The sequence below is a fragment of the Sitophilus oryzae genome, unplaced genomic scaffold (genome assembly GCF_002938485.1).
Source record: "Sitophilus oryzae breed Bouriz unplaced genomic scaffold, Soryzae_2.0 scaffold_379_pilon_pilon, whole genome shotgun sequence".
In the NCBI taxonomy this organism is placed as follows: domain Eukaryota; kingdom Metazoa; phylum Arthropoda; class Insecta; order Coleoptera; family Curculionidae; genus Sitophilus; species Sitophilus oryzae.
In genome coordinates, this window is record NW_022146950.1 from 1,009,384 (window position 1) to 1,026,136 (window position 16,753).

General features: G+C 32.4%; 1 protein-coding gene across 1 annotated transcript in view; it reads right to left on the minus strand.

Moving 5' to 3' along the window:
- Positions 1–310: 310 nt before the first annotated feature.
- LOC115885302 (bombyxin B-1 homolog) overlaps positions 311–16,753 on the minus strand; it is a 29,706-nt gene continuing 13,263 nt past the window's right edge. The window contains exons 2-3 of the mRNA XM_030904163.1: positions 1,484–1,661; positions 311–717 (exon numbers count right to left, since the gene is read on the minus strand). Of these exons, the coding sequence (XP_030760023.1) occupies positions 545–717; positions 1,484–1,661 (351 nt within the window). The 3' untranslated portion in view covers positions 311–544. The remainder of the gene's footprint in view (positions 718–1,483; positions 1,662–16,753) is intronic.

Here is a 16,753-nt window from a genome sequence, read left to right on the forward strand (position 1 = left end):
TTAATAATTTGGGAATTTACCGAGTGGTTAACTTTAACCGTGAATAACTTTTGAAGGAGTAGGTTTATCGAAAAATTGTTAGAGACCTTTTTTGTAGAGCGTTCAATTCTGTATAAGAATGTGTAATTCATGGCTGCGAGAAAACAAAATCGAGAGAAAAAAAAATTATTTGCAAAAAGTGGCAAATTCCCATGTAATTTAAATGGGAAATGAATCGTCTTTGGGGCAAGGTTTATTGTGAATATTAAGGGTTTACAATGGTTTGTTATTGTTTTTTAGACAATAAACTAAAAACTTAGAGGGCGTCGTAAGAGAAATGAACTTTGTAAATAACGGACACCCTACTGTATATAAAACGACCAATAAATAAAAACCAACTAAATAGGTTCTCGAAACTTCGGTTCATTCAAACTCAATTCAAACAATAGTAATTCCTTCTAAGATCATAATAAGTTTGCAGTTCATTTTACCTCTGTCTCTTATTATTTTTGATATATTTCTTCTTAAAGAGAATTTTTTAGCTAATTCTCTGTCAATCTTTGTCTCAGCTAGAGGAATTGTCAGCCGCACAGTACAAAGATAATTGTTCCTTACTACAAGTATGCTCACAACATTCGTTGTAAACACCTCTTTTTCTCCGTTTTCTCCGCAAGCTGCCCAGCATCGATGTTGACAGTGAACGACTTTGGAACGGGTATGACCTTGTAGAAGCGGAACCTAAAAATTCGTGTTAATTAAAACCTGGAAAATCTCCAATTTTTAAATTATAATTTTTTGACATTTTTAGCCGACCATACCAACAGGTATAGTAGACTATTAAGATCAGCAAAAAAAATTTTTTTAATATCTCTGAATGAGTTATTTGGGTCATAATTGACCTAAATACAAAATATTTTCATGGTGTCTGTGTGTCTGTCCGTCTGTCCATCTGTAACACGGTAACTCAAAAACCGCTAAACCGATTTTAACCAAATTTGGCACAAAAATACTGTGGCACTCGAGAATCTGGCCATTAGTTTTTGGTGGGGATGGGGGTTGGTAAGGGGGTATGGGAGGGGGCTAAAAATTTTAAAAAATCGTAACTCCAAAATTACAGTAGCTAGCGAAACGCGGTTCTCAATTTAAGATTAGGAATAATATTTGCAACACAATTTGTAATAACATCAAAATCAGTCAAAGTCGCAGTTTTTGAGATATTCCGTGTTTCCGTAGTCCGTTTTTGAGAAAATCCGTGTGGAGAACTCCAAACTCCCATCGGACGCGACCCCAGGTGGCGGATAAAGGAAATAACCGGATAGGGGAAATAACCAGACCAAAATTGGAAAAATTCCTTTACTTTGAAACTAAAAGAACTGTCTACCAACTTTTTATTAACTTGTTGTTTTATTTTACGTTGTCAATAAATGTTGGTAGATATTAAAATTGTCTTAAATATATATAGTTCTAATAAAAATAGGTAAGTTACAATAATTATCTTGCTCACCCGGTATGATGGTTTGGTAGTTCCCTTTACACAATGTGGCCAATGTATCGGCTAGGAATTTACCACAATACCTTTTCTTTTGCTCCTGCAAAATCTGCGAAATACTATCGTCCATTGAGCGTGTTGACACAACGAGGTTGAAAAGCGCCATTGCTAACAGTAGATGATTAATTCCCATCTGAAATCCAAAAGGTACTTTTGTAGATTATATTGTAAGTAAACAAACATAATACACTTAATAGCGATAATTTAAAATACAATCCGTATATAGAGGACGAGTCTTAAATAACTGCAAATATTTTCAGGGCTAGTGGATCTCTTTCTCTTTACCGTTGTTTAAATAAGTCCAATATAGCCATTGCCTGGAAACTTATATTGTGTACGAGGGTGAAATTTGATAAAATAATTTAGTACACACTAAAAACACGGTATGTCGCTAGTGGTAGGAAAAATAATTTTTAGAGGTTACTACTAGTGATGGGAATAATCGAATTATTTTCACCATCGAATAATTAGTAATAATTCATATTTCACAATCGAATTAATAATTCGAATTATTTAGTAATATTATAAATTTAACCTAAAAATAAGTTCGTCCCAGCTAGTGCTCGTCTAGGGGCTATTTTAAACAAATTCTGAACCATTGCCATACCTATATTCTATCACTGAATAAAAAATGAAAAAAATATTCTTTATTCAATGTATTCTATTAACTGTGCCGAAGCCGTTTAATAAATTAAACCATAATTTAAAGTTTTAAATTTAAAAGTGCCGAGTATCGTATTTTTTCGTATTTCTTTTTATTTTATCAGTTGCAATCAATAATTATTTAGATAAAAGAAGAAAATTAATTTTAGTGTTCGGCAGGTGTTCGGTGAAATTTGTGTGAAATGGAAATGAACCAAATAATAGTAGTATTCTTTCGTTCTGAACGAAATGAAAATTTTCACTTAAACTGATATATTCCTACGTGGTATAGGAAATAACAATGATTTCTGGATTTTTCTATATCGGATCGTTCCTTTCTTTGTCGATTCCCTTTATAAATCTGTTTAAGTGAAAATTTTCATTTCGTTCAGAACGAAAGAATACTACTAATATTACTATACTAATTACTAATATTCGTATTCGTCCATAAGAGGTTATGTTTTATGTTGATTTGTAATTCGGTTAACCACAGATATAATATAAAATACTACTAATTTTTATCTCGATTATATCGAAAAAGTTAATTCGAATTAGTTAGTTTTAATTTACTATCGAATTAGTCGTATTATTTAATTCGAATTTTCCCAACACTAGTTACTACGTAGTTTATTTGGTTGCCTGTGATATGCATATACAGGGTGTTTCCTAATTAATCTAAAAAATAAAAAATCGTTAGAAAACGGATTAAGGCGGGCTCTTAATAAGTATATTTATTTTTTTGTCGACTACCGTTTGATGAACAAGAAAAACTCAAAAGATCAATTTTGTTGAAAAAGGATGGTCAGTCAAGAAAAAAATATATTTTCTTTAAAAAAGCAGTAGTGTACCATTTATGTTAAGCAAAAAAAATCGATTTTTTTTAATTTTTAACACCCTGTAGATCAGAAAGGCAGTACTTTAGACCCAATGGTTATATAAAAATTGTTTTAAAAACACATCATGAGGAATCACACCACATTTTTTTTAGGCTAATTCGAAAACACCTTGTATATTGTCAACTTGACAATGATTGCTGATTCCTTTTCAGTGAAAAAAAGCCTGATTTTCGCAGGAAAAATTTTGATTTTCATTGAATTTGGGCCTGCGTCTGCAAATACTGGTTTGTTTTTTAATTTTCTATCTATATAAATTTTAAATATCATTGTCAGAAATAGTTTTATTATTTATTAACTGTAAAAATGGTGTTTTCTTGTTGTGTTGCATCTTGCAAAGAAACTAACAAAACTGCAAAATGCACGTGTTTCCAAAAGACGATAAGGTATTATCTTAGATAAAAGAAAAATATATGTTATATGTCTATTCGTTAGACAGCTAGTCGACTTACGATCATTTACATGAAACTCTGCAAAATACATAAAGAAATAAACTGTAAAATATATATATTCTTATGTTTTATTAAAGTTACTCTGATATACTAATATATCAGTGTAACTTTAAAAATAAATCCTTTGAATTCAAGTATAAACATAAAAAACATTTACAGGAGAAAAGGCGAAGGCGCTGGGTTAAACGTAGTCTCTACTAACAACACGGAGGGGCGCTTTGACCCAAAATTTTACTATTAAGTTTCATATCTATCTTAATAGTAGATTATTTTCTTTTATCTATGAATATAGCCGAGTTATTCAAGTTTGAAAATTAAAAAAAATATATTTTTAAAAAATTTTGAGAGCCGTCGGATTTTTTCCCTTTTAGTGCCGTAACCATGGTAATATCAGAGATTAACAAATCATATCCTTGGAAAACTTGGTGATTAGGCAGTTCTAAAAAGTTTTAAATTTTTTTAAAGGAAATGCACGATTTTCTACATCTTTTTTTTGCAAAAAAAATCTCGTGTTCCAAGAATATAAAGCCCCTAAAAATATTTGCACTTATAATCCTGTATATAAAACTTTTTAAAAGTGTATATTGACTGACCCTGTATATAAAAACGTAATATCTAAAACTCAATTGACGGATTCATTACAGTAATCTATTGAGAATTATACGAATGAGCAAGACACAACAAGTCAAAATGTTTGCTTTATGTAAAAATAATTACATTAAAAGTAAATTACAGTGTTGTCAGTAGCAGTGGCGGCTCGTGAGTTCTGCAGGAGGGTTGGGATTGGGAAAACATAGAAAAAAAAGAAACATATTTTTATAGTTATTTCTGGCAAATAAAGTAAATATCATTTTTTTCAATATTTATATATTTTATCAATTAAACTTGTAGTTACGTAATCGAGGGCGCAATTTTTAAATTCATTGTTGCCAACCATGGACATATTCGGCACCGTCTGACTAACTGGAATTTAAATTTCACGCTGGGGATTCAGGTGATAGCTCTGCTGTAAAAATGTCAAGTTGCCTCATTTTATTTATTTCCTGACATCAATGACTAAAGAATCCAAGGACAAATAACACCCGAGAGCAAATTGTGACGATGACACCAAACAGTGCCGTAGCACATATTTTTCTTAACCTAGCTGTTTGAAGCAATATTTATATTTTTTGATAATTGTTTTGACTACGCCTATGGTGTATCATCCTAATTAATTACGAAAAAAACGTATTAAAATGTTAACAAAAGGTACAAAACTAGTATCGACGTATAGCACATATCAAGTACATATAGATGTTAATTGAAATTGAAGAATAATTATCGAATTCAATAAGAAAACGTTAAAAAGTTGGAGTGGACTGTTTATTTACCTATGAAACGTAACTCCTGGCTCTTTCTCATCGCTGCTGCTTTTACACTTGAAAGCTGAACAACTAATCACCATTGTAATAAAGTTTATACAAAGTTCATTACACACAAACTATTAAAAATCGCTAAAATTGTCGCTGGTGACCAAATGATCTCATTGTTTGCCACCAAAACAAAAAAAAAGGTCACAAATTCTGCTGCAGCCCGTATAGGGGCGTTACATGTCCTTATATTCTTTAGTCATTGCCTGAAATAGTCATTCGTTTTGACACTTTAGTTTTGTATTATTACGAGTTTTTCGTTTAAATAAATAGTGTTGTGATACTTTAAGCTTGAAAATGTTTACTAGCAGACCTTGCAGGTCGAACATTGTTCTTTTTAGAACCTCTTTTAGTGCGAAGTGTATAAGATAGTTTAATAGCCTAAAAGACTCATCGCAACTTTATTAGAATATTTTGAACGGGAAAGCGGTAGTAATATGGCCCTTTATGTTCCTTAAGTGCTGATAAGGAGGAAGAAGGTGAGTTTTGTTAATGTAAATAATAACATATAATGTTTATATATTTATAATTAATTTGATGTGAACTGTAGATATATTTATTTCTTTTTTTCGTCTTAGCGGTTGGATGAAATTATAATGAAGAGTTGTGAGTTAAGAACTTTGGATTTTAAAATATTTATTTTTCTCTAATAGCATGTCGAAAATTAATGATTGTAATTCAAAATTTGCCAAAACATACATTCAGGAAAACATATTTACTAGATTTGTAAAAAAATCATGTTTAGATACTATAAGACATCGCAAATTTTGACCTTCTTTTAAACGAATTGTTTATATTATATTGCTAGTTTATCTGCCAAATATAAAACACAAAATAATATTAAAATATACTAATATCTGATATAATCTAAAATCGCATTGAATAAGTCCAGTGATGGGCGAATGCAAGAACATTTTCAAGACTCACGTCGTTCTTGGTCTTACGAATTTTGTGAACGTCAATCAAATTATTTATTAATTAGATAATATAGATTATAGGTAGGTACATACGAAAAAATAATAAATTGAAAAAATATTTTTATCCTGCAACAGCCACTACTTATACAGACATTACTCACATGTATACATGCATATAATAGTTATTAATGATACAAGTTCGATACGAACATCATAATGAAACGCGTGTAACGTTAAGCCACGAGGCGTTAGCCGAGTAGCTTAGTTACACAAGTTTCATAAAAAAGTTCGTATCGAACGTGTATCATTCAAAATTTAATCTACGACGCGACACGAGGGACGATCCAAAGAATTTGATTTAATTTCAAATATCAGAGATATCCTCATAAAAATTAAAATTCAAAATTATCAGGTGCCCATATTAGTCGACGCCGTGGTAACCGTGCTTGTTTCCATTTTGACTTTGACAACTCAATTATTGATGGTTCAATTTTGTGTTAAACGTTCAGTTTATGCGTTCAGTTTTAGCAAAATGCAAAAAATAATATTAATATGGGTGATTCTGATTCTGAAAGTGTCCCTTCGGATATTGAAGGCATTGCGCAAAACGTTGTCGATTCCCTACTTCCGGAAAAATCAAGACAAACGTACGAGCAAGCCTATGTAAAACTTGAAGATTGGTGTAAAGGGAAAGGAATCTAGAATAGTAGTAACGAAAAGGTTCTCCTGGCATATTTTGAACATCTTTCAAAACATAGGAAGGCTTCATCACTTTGGGTATATTATTCCAGGCTACGTTCAGTTATATCAGTGAAGAAAAATACAGATATTAGTAAGTACGTCCATTTAATTGCATTTCTAAAAAGAAAATCGGAAGGATTTCGGTCAAAAAAATCGAGAATTTTAAGAAAAGAAGACATAGCTCGTTTTTTGTTGAAAGCCGATGATAAAACTTATTTCCTGACAAAAGTTTCATTGTGGGACTTGCGGGAGCCTGCCGGCGTATCAAGTTGACAAATCTGCAACTGCAAAATGTTAAAGATGAAGGACAATGCATTCATGTCATTATTCCATTTACGAAAACAAAGATATCACGAGGATTTTTTTATAACGCAAGGGAATGTTGAAGGAATAAATATGGTGGAAATGGTTCGAAGATATATAGCCATGCGGCCAAGCAACACAGAGCACACGAAATGGAAAATGTATTAAGCAACCCGTTGGCATTAATACTTTAGGGAAAATGCCGTATGAAATAGCATTGTTCCTAAGTCTTCCAAATCCACAACAATACACTGGACTTGTTTCCGTAGATCGTCTGCGTCGTTGCTTGCAGATTCAGGAGTGGATTTATTAACTGTTAAAAAACCTGGTGGTTGGCGCTCTAACACAGTGGCAGAGAGCTATATATAAAATTCCAAAGAAAATAAGAAAAAAGTGTCATGTAATATTTTGGGTAACATTTCTGGCAATGATGGGTCTTCAACAAGTTCAAGCACTCAGGAAATAAATTAACTTTCTAAAAATTCAACTCTCCTGTCATCGTCTGGAATTAATTTAACCAATTGTACTCATATTATAATTAATGTTTACAATAAATAAACGTATTTAGGTACTTTTTTTGCTTGTTTCTTATTTTAAAATTTGCGTGTTATTATGAATTCATAATAACTAGTGCTGCTATTATGAAAGCCATAATGACATCCAAATGGCAATGTTAAATGTGTCATAATGACATTGTCGTAGATTAAATAAATAATAAAACACGCGTGAGTTTTTGAAGTTATAATAAACTAGTGTGTTATAACTTCAAAGCCACGCCATTTTATACAAATTATTAAGTATTTGTGTTGTAGCCGCCTCTGCCCGGTTATAAATTTCTTGCGGAAGATCCTTCCTGAATCATTTTTCTTTAAAATCGGACTTGCTGATTGATAATTCACTATTTTATCGTTAAAAAACGCGATTTATCTAAATGACGTCTTAATGTCAGTGCTATTTATTATTTACAAAAAAAACAAAAAACGCACATCTATTTTGTATAGTAACATAAACGCACCCTGATAATTTATTAATTCGCAACAATGAAAGTAGAACTGGTAGATCCTTTTAACTCAATAATTATTCTTTAGAGATTGGACATGAAACAGTTCTGCTGTTGGATAAAATTTTGTATGGCATTCGCGTGTTATAACATATAAGTCACTTGGGAAAACATTTCCCAGCGTGACTTATATGTAAGATAACACACTAGTACCATAAATAACTATTTTTAATTTATTACTTCTTTTCAACATTTAATTCAACATTTTTTCATATAATAGTTAAAAGCTGCTAATTTTGTAGCTTAATTAAATCATAGTTTACAAGAGAATCAGTTTGAAGAAACTTCAAAGTTACAGACCCGCAAATTAATTGATCTAATCAAATGTTAGATTAGGTGTTCTTTTATATTTACAAAGGTCAAATTAAATATAAATTGTAAACAAATTCCTCTCTAAAACAATGACTTGACTGAACTTGATACTTGTAGCTCAGTCAAATTAGACAAATCGGTAGTAATCCAGTAAAAGTGTATCGCCGTATAGAGAGTGAAAAAAAAATTACGGGCAAGCTGATTTTTTCAGAGTTTATCAGCGACTGTCTTCTGAGTGTAAAATTAACAAAATCGGAAATTTTCCCCTTGTGGTTTTTTTTTAAACTGTACTACAACAAAATAATTAGACGCAAATTGTACAAAAGAACATTCTCTATAAGTTCGCCTAATGATTTTTTTTTATAAGTTTATTATTTCCGGACTTAGCGGCCGTTTCATGAGCCCTTTGGGGTGGTTTTCAAAAAGTTTGTTTTACAGCAAATTGACCCGTATGAAAGTTGTTCATAATAAATGGACAAGCAACTTTTCCTCATGATTTTTTTTTGTAGCTTGATTATTTTTGGAGATAGCGTCATGTTCATAAACAAATTAGGGTAGTTTTCAATGTTACTCTTTTTTCAGCAAATTCACCCTAGGAAACTCGTTCAAAATAAGAGTACATATACCTTTGTCTTATGAACTTTTTTGTAACTTGACTATTTTTGGAGATAGCGCCCAGATCATGAACAAGTGGTGATAGCTTTAAATGTCTGTTTTTTTCAGGAAATTCTCAAGTGCTATTGGAAAATTTGCATGTAATTTAATAGGGAAGTTTGCATGTAATTTTAATATGTATATTTAAACACCTTTAAGTTGGCAAATTTGTAGAACTAAACAAAAATTATGAAACTACCCCAATTTGTTCACGAACTGGACTCTATCTCCAAAAATAATGAAGCTACAAAAAAAATCATTGAGGAAAAGTTGCTTGTCCATTTATCATGAATAACTTTCATACGGGTCAATTTGCTGTAAAACAAACTTTTTAAAAACCACCCCAAAGGGCTCATGAAACGGCCCGGTCGTTAAGTCCGGAAATAATAAACTTATAAAAAAATTCAATAGGCGAACTTATAGAGAATGTTCTTTTGTACAATTTTCATCTAATTATTTTGTTGTAGTACAGTTTAAAAAAACCACCCCTATTGCTCAAAAACCGCAAGGGAAAAATTTCCGATTTTGTTTATTTTACACTCAGAAGACAGTCGCTGACAAACTCTGAAAAAATCAACTTGCCCGTAATTTTTGTTTTCAAATGACAATTTTATTGGATTATAGGAAAAAAATACTAGAACTCTGAAAATGGTTTTAAACACTTCGTCTAGTTTAGACTTGCGCTGTTATGTGTCAATGAAATCTCAGAAGATTGATGCCATAGTAGAGATAAATGGGACACTGAAATAAAACAAATAAATCCGTCAATTAGAGCCATCTGGTTCACAGTTACCCCATTCGTAGATCTACCCCTTTGTAAATCAATTTAACCCCGCTATCTCGTGATAATCTTCAAGGATGAAAAATAAGCTTGTGGCAACACTGAGCACTGTGTACCGATCTGGGCCATACGTGGCTAAGAAAATCACTATAATAAACTTGATATTGTACCAACATTGTGTGCTAGGAAGTAAATGTTCATGCATATTTTCATCGATAGGTTTGTAGCTTCTAAATAACGGTCTAGGTAAAGTATCTAGCTCATTTGTCAGCTCAGAATTAGAATTTAAAGTTAGTAACTCGCATTTTCATTGGAGGACACTGTCCATATTTATTTCAAACCAATAATCAACGAGAATATCCGTATAATTTAATAAAATTACTGTAAATCACTATAAATAATAAATTGTTTGTAATTGAACTGTAATTTTTGTATTATTAATCCGGTAAATGATGGAGATAAACAATTGTGATTGATTAAAATTTTATTTTAAGATGAAACTTTTGTTAAAAACGTTCTGAGAATTCAAATAATGAATTGAATAATGACAAGACTGATGACACTTCGCTTCAAATATGGGCACATAATGCACACAATTTTTTTTATTCTCATTATAGTAATGAGAATAAAAAAATCTTTTTCTACTAATGTCAGTAAAAATGTAATTTTTAACGCATGCTGTCAGTGCCTAAAATGTGACATTATATCACTGATGGTAAAAGTCATTTACTTTTAGCACTGGTGCTAAAAGTAAGTCACGTGATTTACTTTTAACACTGAAGCGATAATTGAAAAAAAAAATAAGAAAAATCAAGTCAACGTAAAATAATTATTTACTCAAATTAAATGTACAATTAGTGAAATTACAATTGGAATAAGTTATTCCATGGCCAATTTCATTTATAGCTGTAGTACAAGTAGAAGTTATCTCTGACGTGAATCTTGTACCAAGATTAGAAGCAATGGTAGTATCCGCTGAGGTTCTGGATAAAATTTGACCTGCAATACTCGTTTTATTTTGTAAATAGTCTTCTATACATATAACCCTCCGCTACGGAACTGAACTTCCATCCATCATGTCGCTTAAATGTATCCTTGATTATAGATAGACAAAGATTGTATTAAGATTAGCCCTAGAATCTGCCAGCAAACTAACCGAGGATCTTCGGAAGCAATGTCCAGTATAAAGATGAGAATCGGGCAAATTTAAAAATTTAGCAATATTGGCAGGCATCTTACCAAATGTGTTGATTTCAACTGGAGTCGTGGCACATTTATTCTTAATATATTTTATAAATATTCTTGAATGATTGATGGTCACTGGACGGAGAGCTATGTACTTTTTGTAATAATTCAAATATAGCGTACCAGTAATAACAAATGTTCGTTCCACATTAGTTTTTGTATCTAGAATATGCACGATTAATGAAGTTCCTACAACCTCGATATTATTTAATGTCAAGTTGCATAGTTCTTCATGAAGGCACGCTCCAAATATGCCCAAAAATAAATTAAATAACTTTTTTCATAAGATATATTTCATCCGACGCCTCTGCAAGAAATTTGTCGATCTGTTCTCTGGTCAATATTTTCGACTTCTTTGGACGATATCCCTCACCTTATCCCTCACCCTTTGACAGATAGACTACGTATTTAACTGCTCAACTTATGAAGTGGTCAACTTATAAACATGGTATACACTGCCCATAATTTGAAGTGGAATTAATTATAAAGTTTTATACATATTTTTTTGGTTTTGTTTTATCCTTATTTCTAAATTTGAATGTATAAAATATCTTACAGCTAATAAATACTTAAAAAAATGATTCGTTGCCTGAGGTATACTTGAAATAAAGTATATAGAGATATTTTATAAATGGCAACAGTGGCAACTTTGCTTCTTCATATGACAGATACTTATTTCGCGCAGCCGCAAAGAAAATTGAACACGGGACTGTCGCTACTCGTCGGTTTACTTACTACTTACTTTACTACTCTGGTAAAACCGTCTCAGATCACCACCCCTTCCACGCAAGGCCAATCAACACGATATGCGCAAGGCAAATATGGCGGCAAAGGCAGTGCATTTTTAAATTGTTTACCTTTAACCTGAGAAGCCGGTAGTGGTTTCTCGTTCTGATTGCATACCAGAAATAATTAATTATCTCTAGTTTGTTGTGCTTCTGCAACACGTTTGTTTAGTTCTTAGTGTTCAGTGCATGGTGTGATCAGAAAATTGTGATAAAATAAGAGTGTACTAAAAATCCAAACCAGACATTCCACATAGGGAACTTCAAACTGTTGTGCTTGTCGTACTCCTGTATTATTAATTATTTTAAGGTAAGAACTAGAAGTATTTATCAAGATATTACACCTAAATGTAAAAAAAGTAAAAAGCCTTCACCGCCAGTCTGCATAGTACTTTACAATAGTTAATAATAATAAGATAATAGCTCCCGTATATAGCGTTCAACACCTTGGGAGTAGCAAGGTACAGCTTGCCATACTAGAGCCGTTCGGTATACAAGGAAGGTAATGTGGCTAGCACTACGCTTCAACCGCCTATTTTTTAATAATAGGCGGTTATAATAGTTACTTACAATCATCAAAAGATAGGTATTAAAGGGTTAACATTTTATTGTAGCATGCTTTTTAGATGCTCTGTTCCAAATTGTCACGGGATTTATAGAGGGGTCCCAAGGTTTCTGCTTTTGTAATCCCCAAAAATGACGAGCTTCGTAAAAAATGGTTGAACTCCTACTAGTAGTTCTCGTGTAAGAAGTGCATTAAATATGCCTCAAAAAGGCCAAAGGCCCCAAAGCCTCTGTTACCCTAGTGAGGATGTAGATATTGGCTACTGTTTACACTTACCTCACTATAAGAATCAAGCTTTTTAATTATAAGAATCAAGCTTTTTACATCAAAAAGATCACAGAAAGATATTGACAACATAAATAATATTGAAAATATAAATTGCCTGAAAGTCTTTTTTTAGGTCACAATTGCCCCTCACATTCGTCAGAATTTATTATTAAATCCATCTTGTTCAGAATATCCAATATTTTATTGAAAAACTATGCAAAAAAAACGAATGATGTCTTTACCACAAAGACAATAATGTCCTATGTAAAGAGAAAGAGTTACTTAGTAAAAAGAAACTACGCTAAGCGTAAGTTTTACTTAGGAACCCCCAAAAAGGTTTTATAAAAATATAAAATCTTTTAACAGATATTATATTTTTTAGTTATCCTCACCTATTATAGTTTAAATTTATTCCTATTTGTGTAATGCTGCAAAACATAGAAAAAATATTCCATATTTTTTGATCCAAGCCAGTGTAGTTTACATTTTTCTATCTCCGCCATATTGAAAAAGGTTGAATGGCCTTGTGTGGAGGGGTTGGTGCTCAGATACAGGCTTTTGTCAAAGCTCTGGAACTGTATGATGAGAAAAGCAAGGAACACAAATAGATGTATTTTATAAAGTATTTTATAAAATCGCGTGATAAACTTTCCTCCTTTTTTTATACAATCTACATCTACATCTATGGATATCGGACATTAAAACATAAATCTCCTCTTCGACATTCAACACTATTATTACTCATTACACTTATTTATCTTTTTGCGATTTCTCTGTTTTTAAATAAACATACGTTCAATGTTATTTAAAGAACAAACGTTGACATTAATCGATAAAAAAATGGTAATATTATTTTTATGTTAATTTTTAAGTCTTATTTATAATAATCATTTTTTGTTATATTTAGTATACTGTATTTTTAGGGTACGATTTTTACCCCAAAACCTAATATTTTACACAATTTCCAGATTTAAGGGGGGGCCGGGCCCGGGCCCCTCTGTATCCGCCACTGTATATTTAGGGCAACTAATACACAGCTCTGGATCTCTACTACCAGAAATCAATAACAGAAGAATTAAGTTAGCGTGGAGTACTTATGGAAGAAACTCAGTCATATTCAAATCTACAATGCCACTTTATCTAAAGAAGAAAACATTCGACCAATGTGTACTACCAGTTCCATGCGAAACCTGGACACTTAAAACGGACATCTCTCTAGTCATGACCTATCCATGCGACACTTAAAACGGACATTATAAGGAAACTGTAGATCGCACAATGCTTAATGGAACGAAATATGCTGGGAATAACCAAAGGAGATCGTAAAAGAATAGAGTGGATACAGGGGCGAATCCTCCTTGAATGCAACGCAGGCACTGCATGCCTAAGAATACTTTAAAAATCTACTATTTATTATCAATATTTTCTATTCATATAGGTAAATATACTCTGTTTATTTTCTCAGGTAAGATTTCGATAGACGATGACAGAAGAAAAGCAGATGACGTCCCATACCGATCTATTTATTTTACTGTTACGTTTTTCGTCGGTTCCGTGTGGATAGAAAGTCACAATTTATTTAAACACTATTTATTTAACACTAATTAACGAAACTAATAACGATAAACGACTTATAGAACTATTTACAAACGATTTATAACTAAGAATTTATTTTGAATTTTAGCGCGTCAACTGTATATCAATTTTATTGGTTTGACGCGGTTTGACGGAACGATGAACGACAAACGGACGCCGATGCGTATGAACTCGCCTTTAGATTTTTTTCATTTTTGACGCTTGTCAAAGTCTTGCCAAATTATAGGTTAGAATGTTGTGTCAACTTTTGTTAAATACCCTGCGTTTTGAAAGATGATGCATGTTGATTCGTATTATTACGTGTGTTTTGTGTCTTTTGAAGTCAAGTGTAGGAAAAATCGAGTGAAAATTAACTGTAGACCCGGAGCACAGTTTATGGTTTATACTCGCTGCCCAGGCAGAAAGTTTTATACACCAATGAAGTTGCCATCGATAAAGTTTGTATACCATTTCGTCGTAGATAAGTGCATCTCGTATATGGTAGAAGGATCAAACTAAACACATACTAAAAACTGGATATTATAATATACTGTGTCACATAATCCCATAATCGGTATCAAAATACGGAAATACTTAATTTTAAATTACTGCATGCATGTGATTATTATGTGCATTCAATCACAACAGATACGCGCGTAGGATACGCGTATACTAAGCGCGTCGAGGTCACTGACCCACACATCGATTCGGCAGGATCGGCCGCTGCTTTCCCGGCAAAATGTATGCACGCAACATTATGCATGCTCGCATAATATTGTTTTGTTTTAGTCGCAGGTTGCAGATCGGGAAAGTTTTTGGCGTCTCTGTTTCGAATAGTGTTGATTTTATTTCGAGTTTCGAGTTTTGGACTTCTGAATAGTTTTATGGATTTTTTGTGAAAAGGGGGTGAAGCCACCCCTCAAATATTACAATATTTTTTATTTAAAAAACGGTCAAGTTTTCGAAAAAACGCTTAAACACGTATATTTTATTTTGTTTTTTTACATATTTTAAGATTTTTTAAAAATGTATACAGGGTGTTTCAAAAATCATTGATTAATCACGATCCTGCTTAAAGCGCTTGACGTAAAAAGCTGATTTTTGGAAAACGGATTGACCTTAGGGTGTAGAGGTTCGATAAGAAGGGATTTTTCGAAACCGAATTCTAAGGGGGTGAAACTACCCCTCAAATATTAGAATATATATTTTTTAAAACCGGTGAGTTTTTCGGAGAAACTCTTAAACACGTACTCGAACACGTATATTTTATTTTGTTGTTTTACATATTTTAAGATTTTTAAAAATTTATAGAGGGTGTTTCATAAAATATGACCATTGAGTAATCACGATTCTGCTTAAACTGCTTGACGTTTAAAGGTGATTTTTGGCAAACGGATTGACTGTGGGGTGTAGGGTTCGATAAGGAGGGGTTTCTCGAATCTCAAATTCCAAGAGGGTGAAAACGCCCCTCAAATATTACAATATTTGTTATTTAAAAAACGGTTAGTCTTTCGGGAAAACGCATAATTTATTTTGTTTTTTTACATATTTTGAAATTTTTTAAAAAATCATACAGGGTGTTCCAAAAAGTTGGGCAATTTAGTAACTGCCAAAATATAATAATATCGCCATATTGTTTTTTCTCATGCTGACATAAATGTAAGAAAATTTTATCCAGTTTGTATGTTAATGGAAATTCTTGTATTGCTTTATCATCACCATTACAAATGATTAATTCGACGCGAACAAAGTCGCGAGTACACGCTAGTTTTAAATAAATCATATTTTCATAGACAAGGCTGTTTTTTAACGGTTTTAAACGATTTCTAGGCGAAAATTGGACCCAGTACCGAAAAAAATCCGCCTTCTGCGGACTCACGCCTTTTAATATTATTATTACCTCGTAGTGCATGCCTAAAGCAAAAATTCACGCAACGCCACTGAGTGGATACGACAAAAAACTTAGGCAATAAATGTCATCCACAGAATCAAATCCTTCAAGTGGCAATGGGCAGGACCCCTAGCAAGAACGAAGGTACACATATGGACCACAAAAGTTGCAGCATGGTACCCACAAGGAATTAAGAGACCTAGATGGGCACATGATATTAGGAAATTAGCAGGGATCACTTGGGCCCGCATAGCCAATAATAGACAACAATGGGTCCAACTACAAAGAAAGTATGTGAGGGAGGCTACACCATAACTGGAAATGGTTGAATAAGCTGAAAGTGATGATGATGATTTGTATTAAATTGTATATGTTTCTAGCATAACTTGTTTGACTATGAAATACATTTATTAATTTTTAAACATACAATTAATTTATATAAGTTTATTTAAATAACTATAAAGTACATATTATTTTATAATAGTAGGTGACATTCAACACTGAATAACATAACAACAGAATACTAATAAAAGTATACCGTGCTGGCAACTGTTACTCTTGGGTCGGTATTTACATGTGTGGTAGTAAATCGCATAGGGATCTTATTAAGTCGGAGTGAGAGAAATGCGACGGCGTGCTATTGCGGCGTTGCCGGTACGCCTTTCCCTGTCAAGTAAAGTAAAATCACGATTGCAAACCGCTTATTTTTAAAACACTTTTTTCGATAAGATAA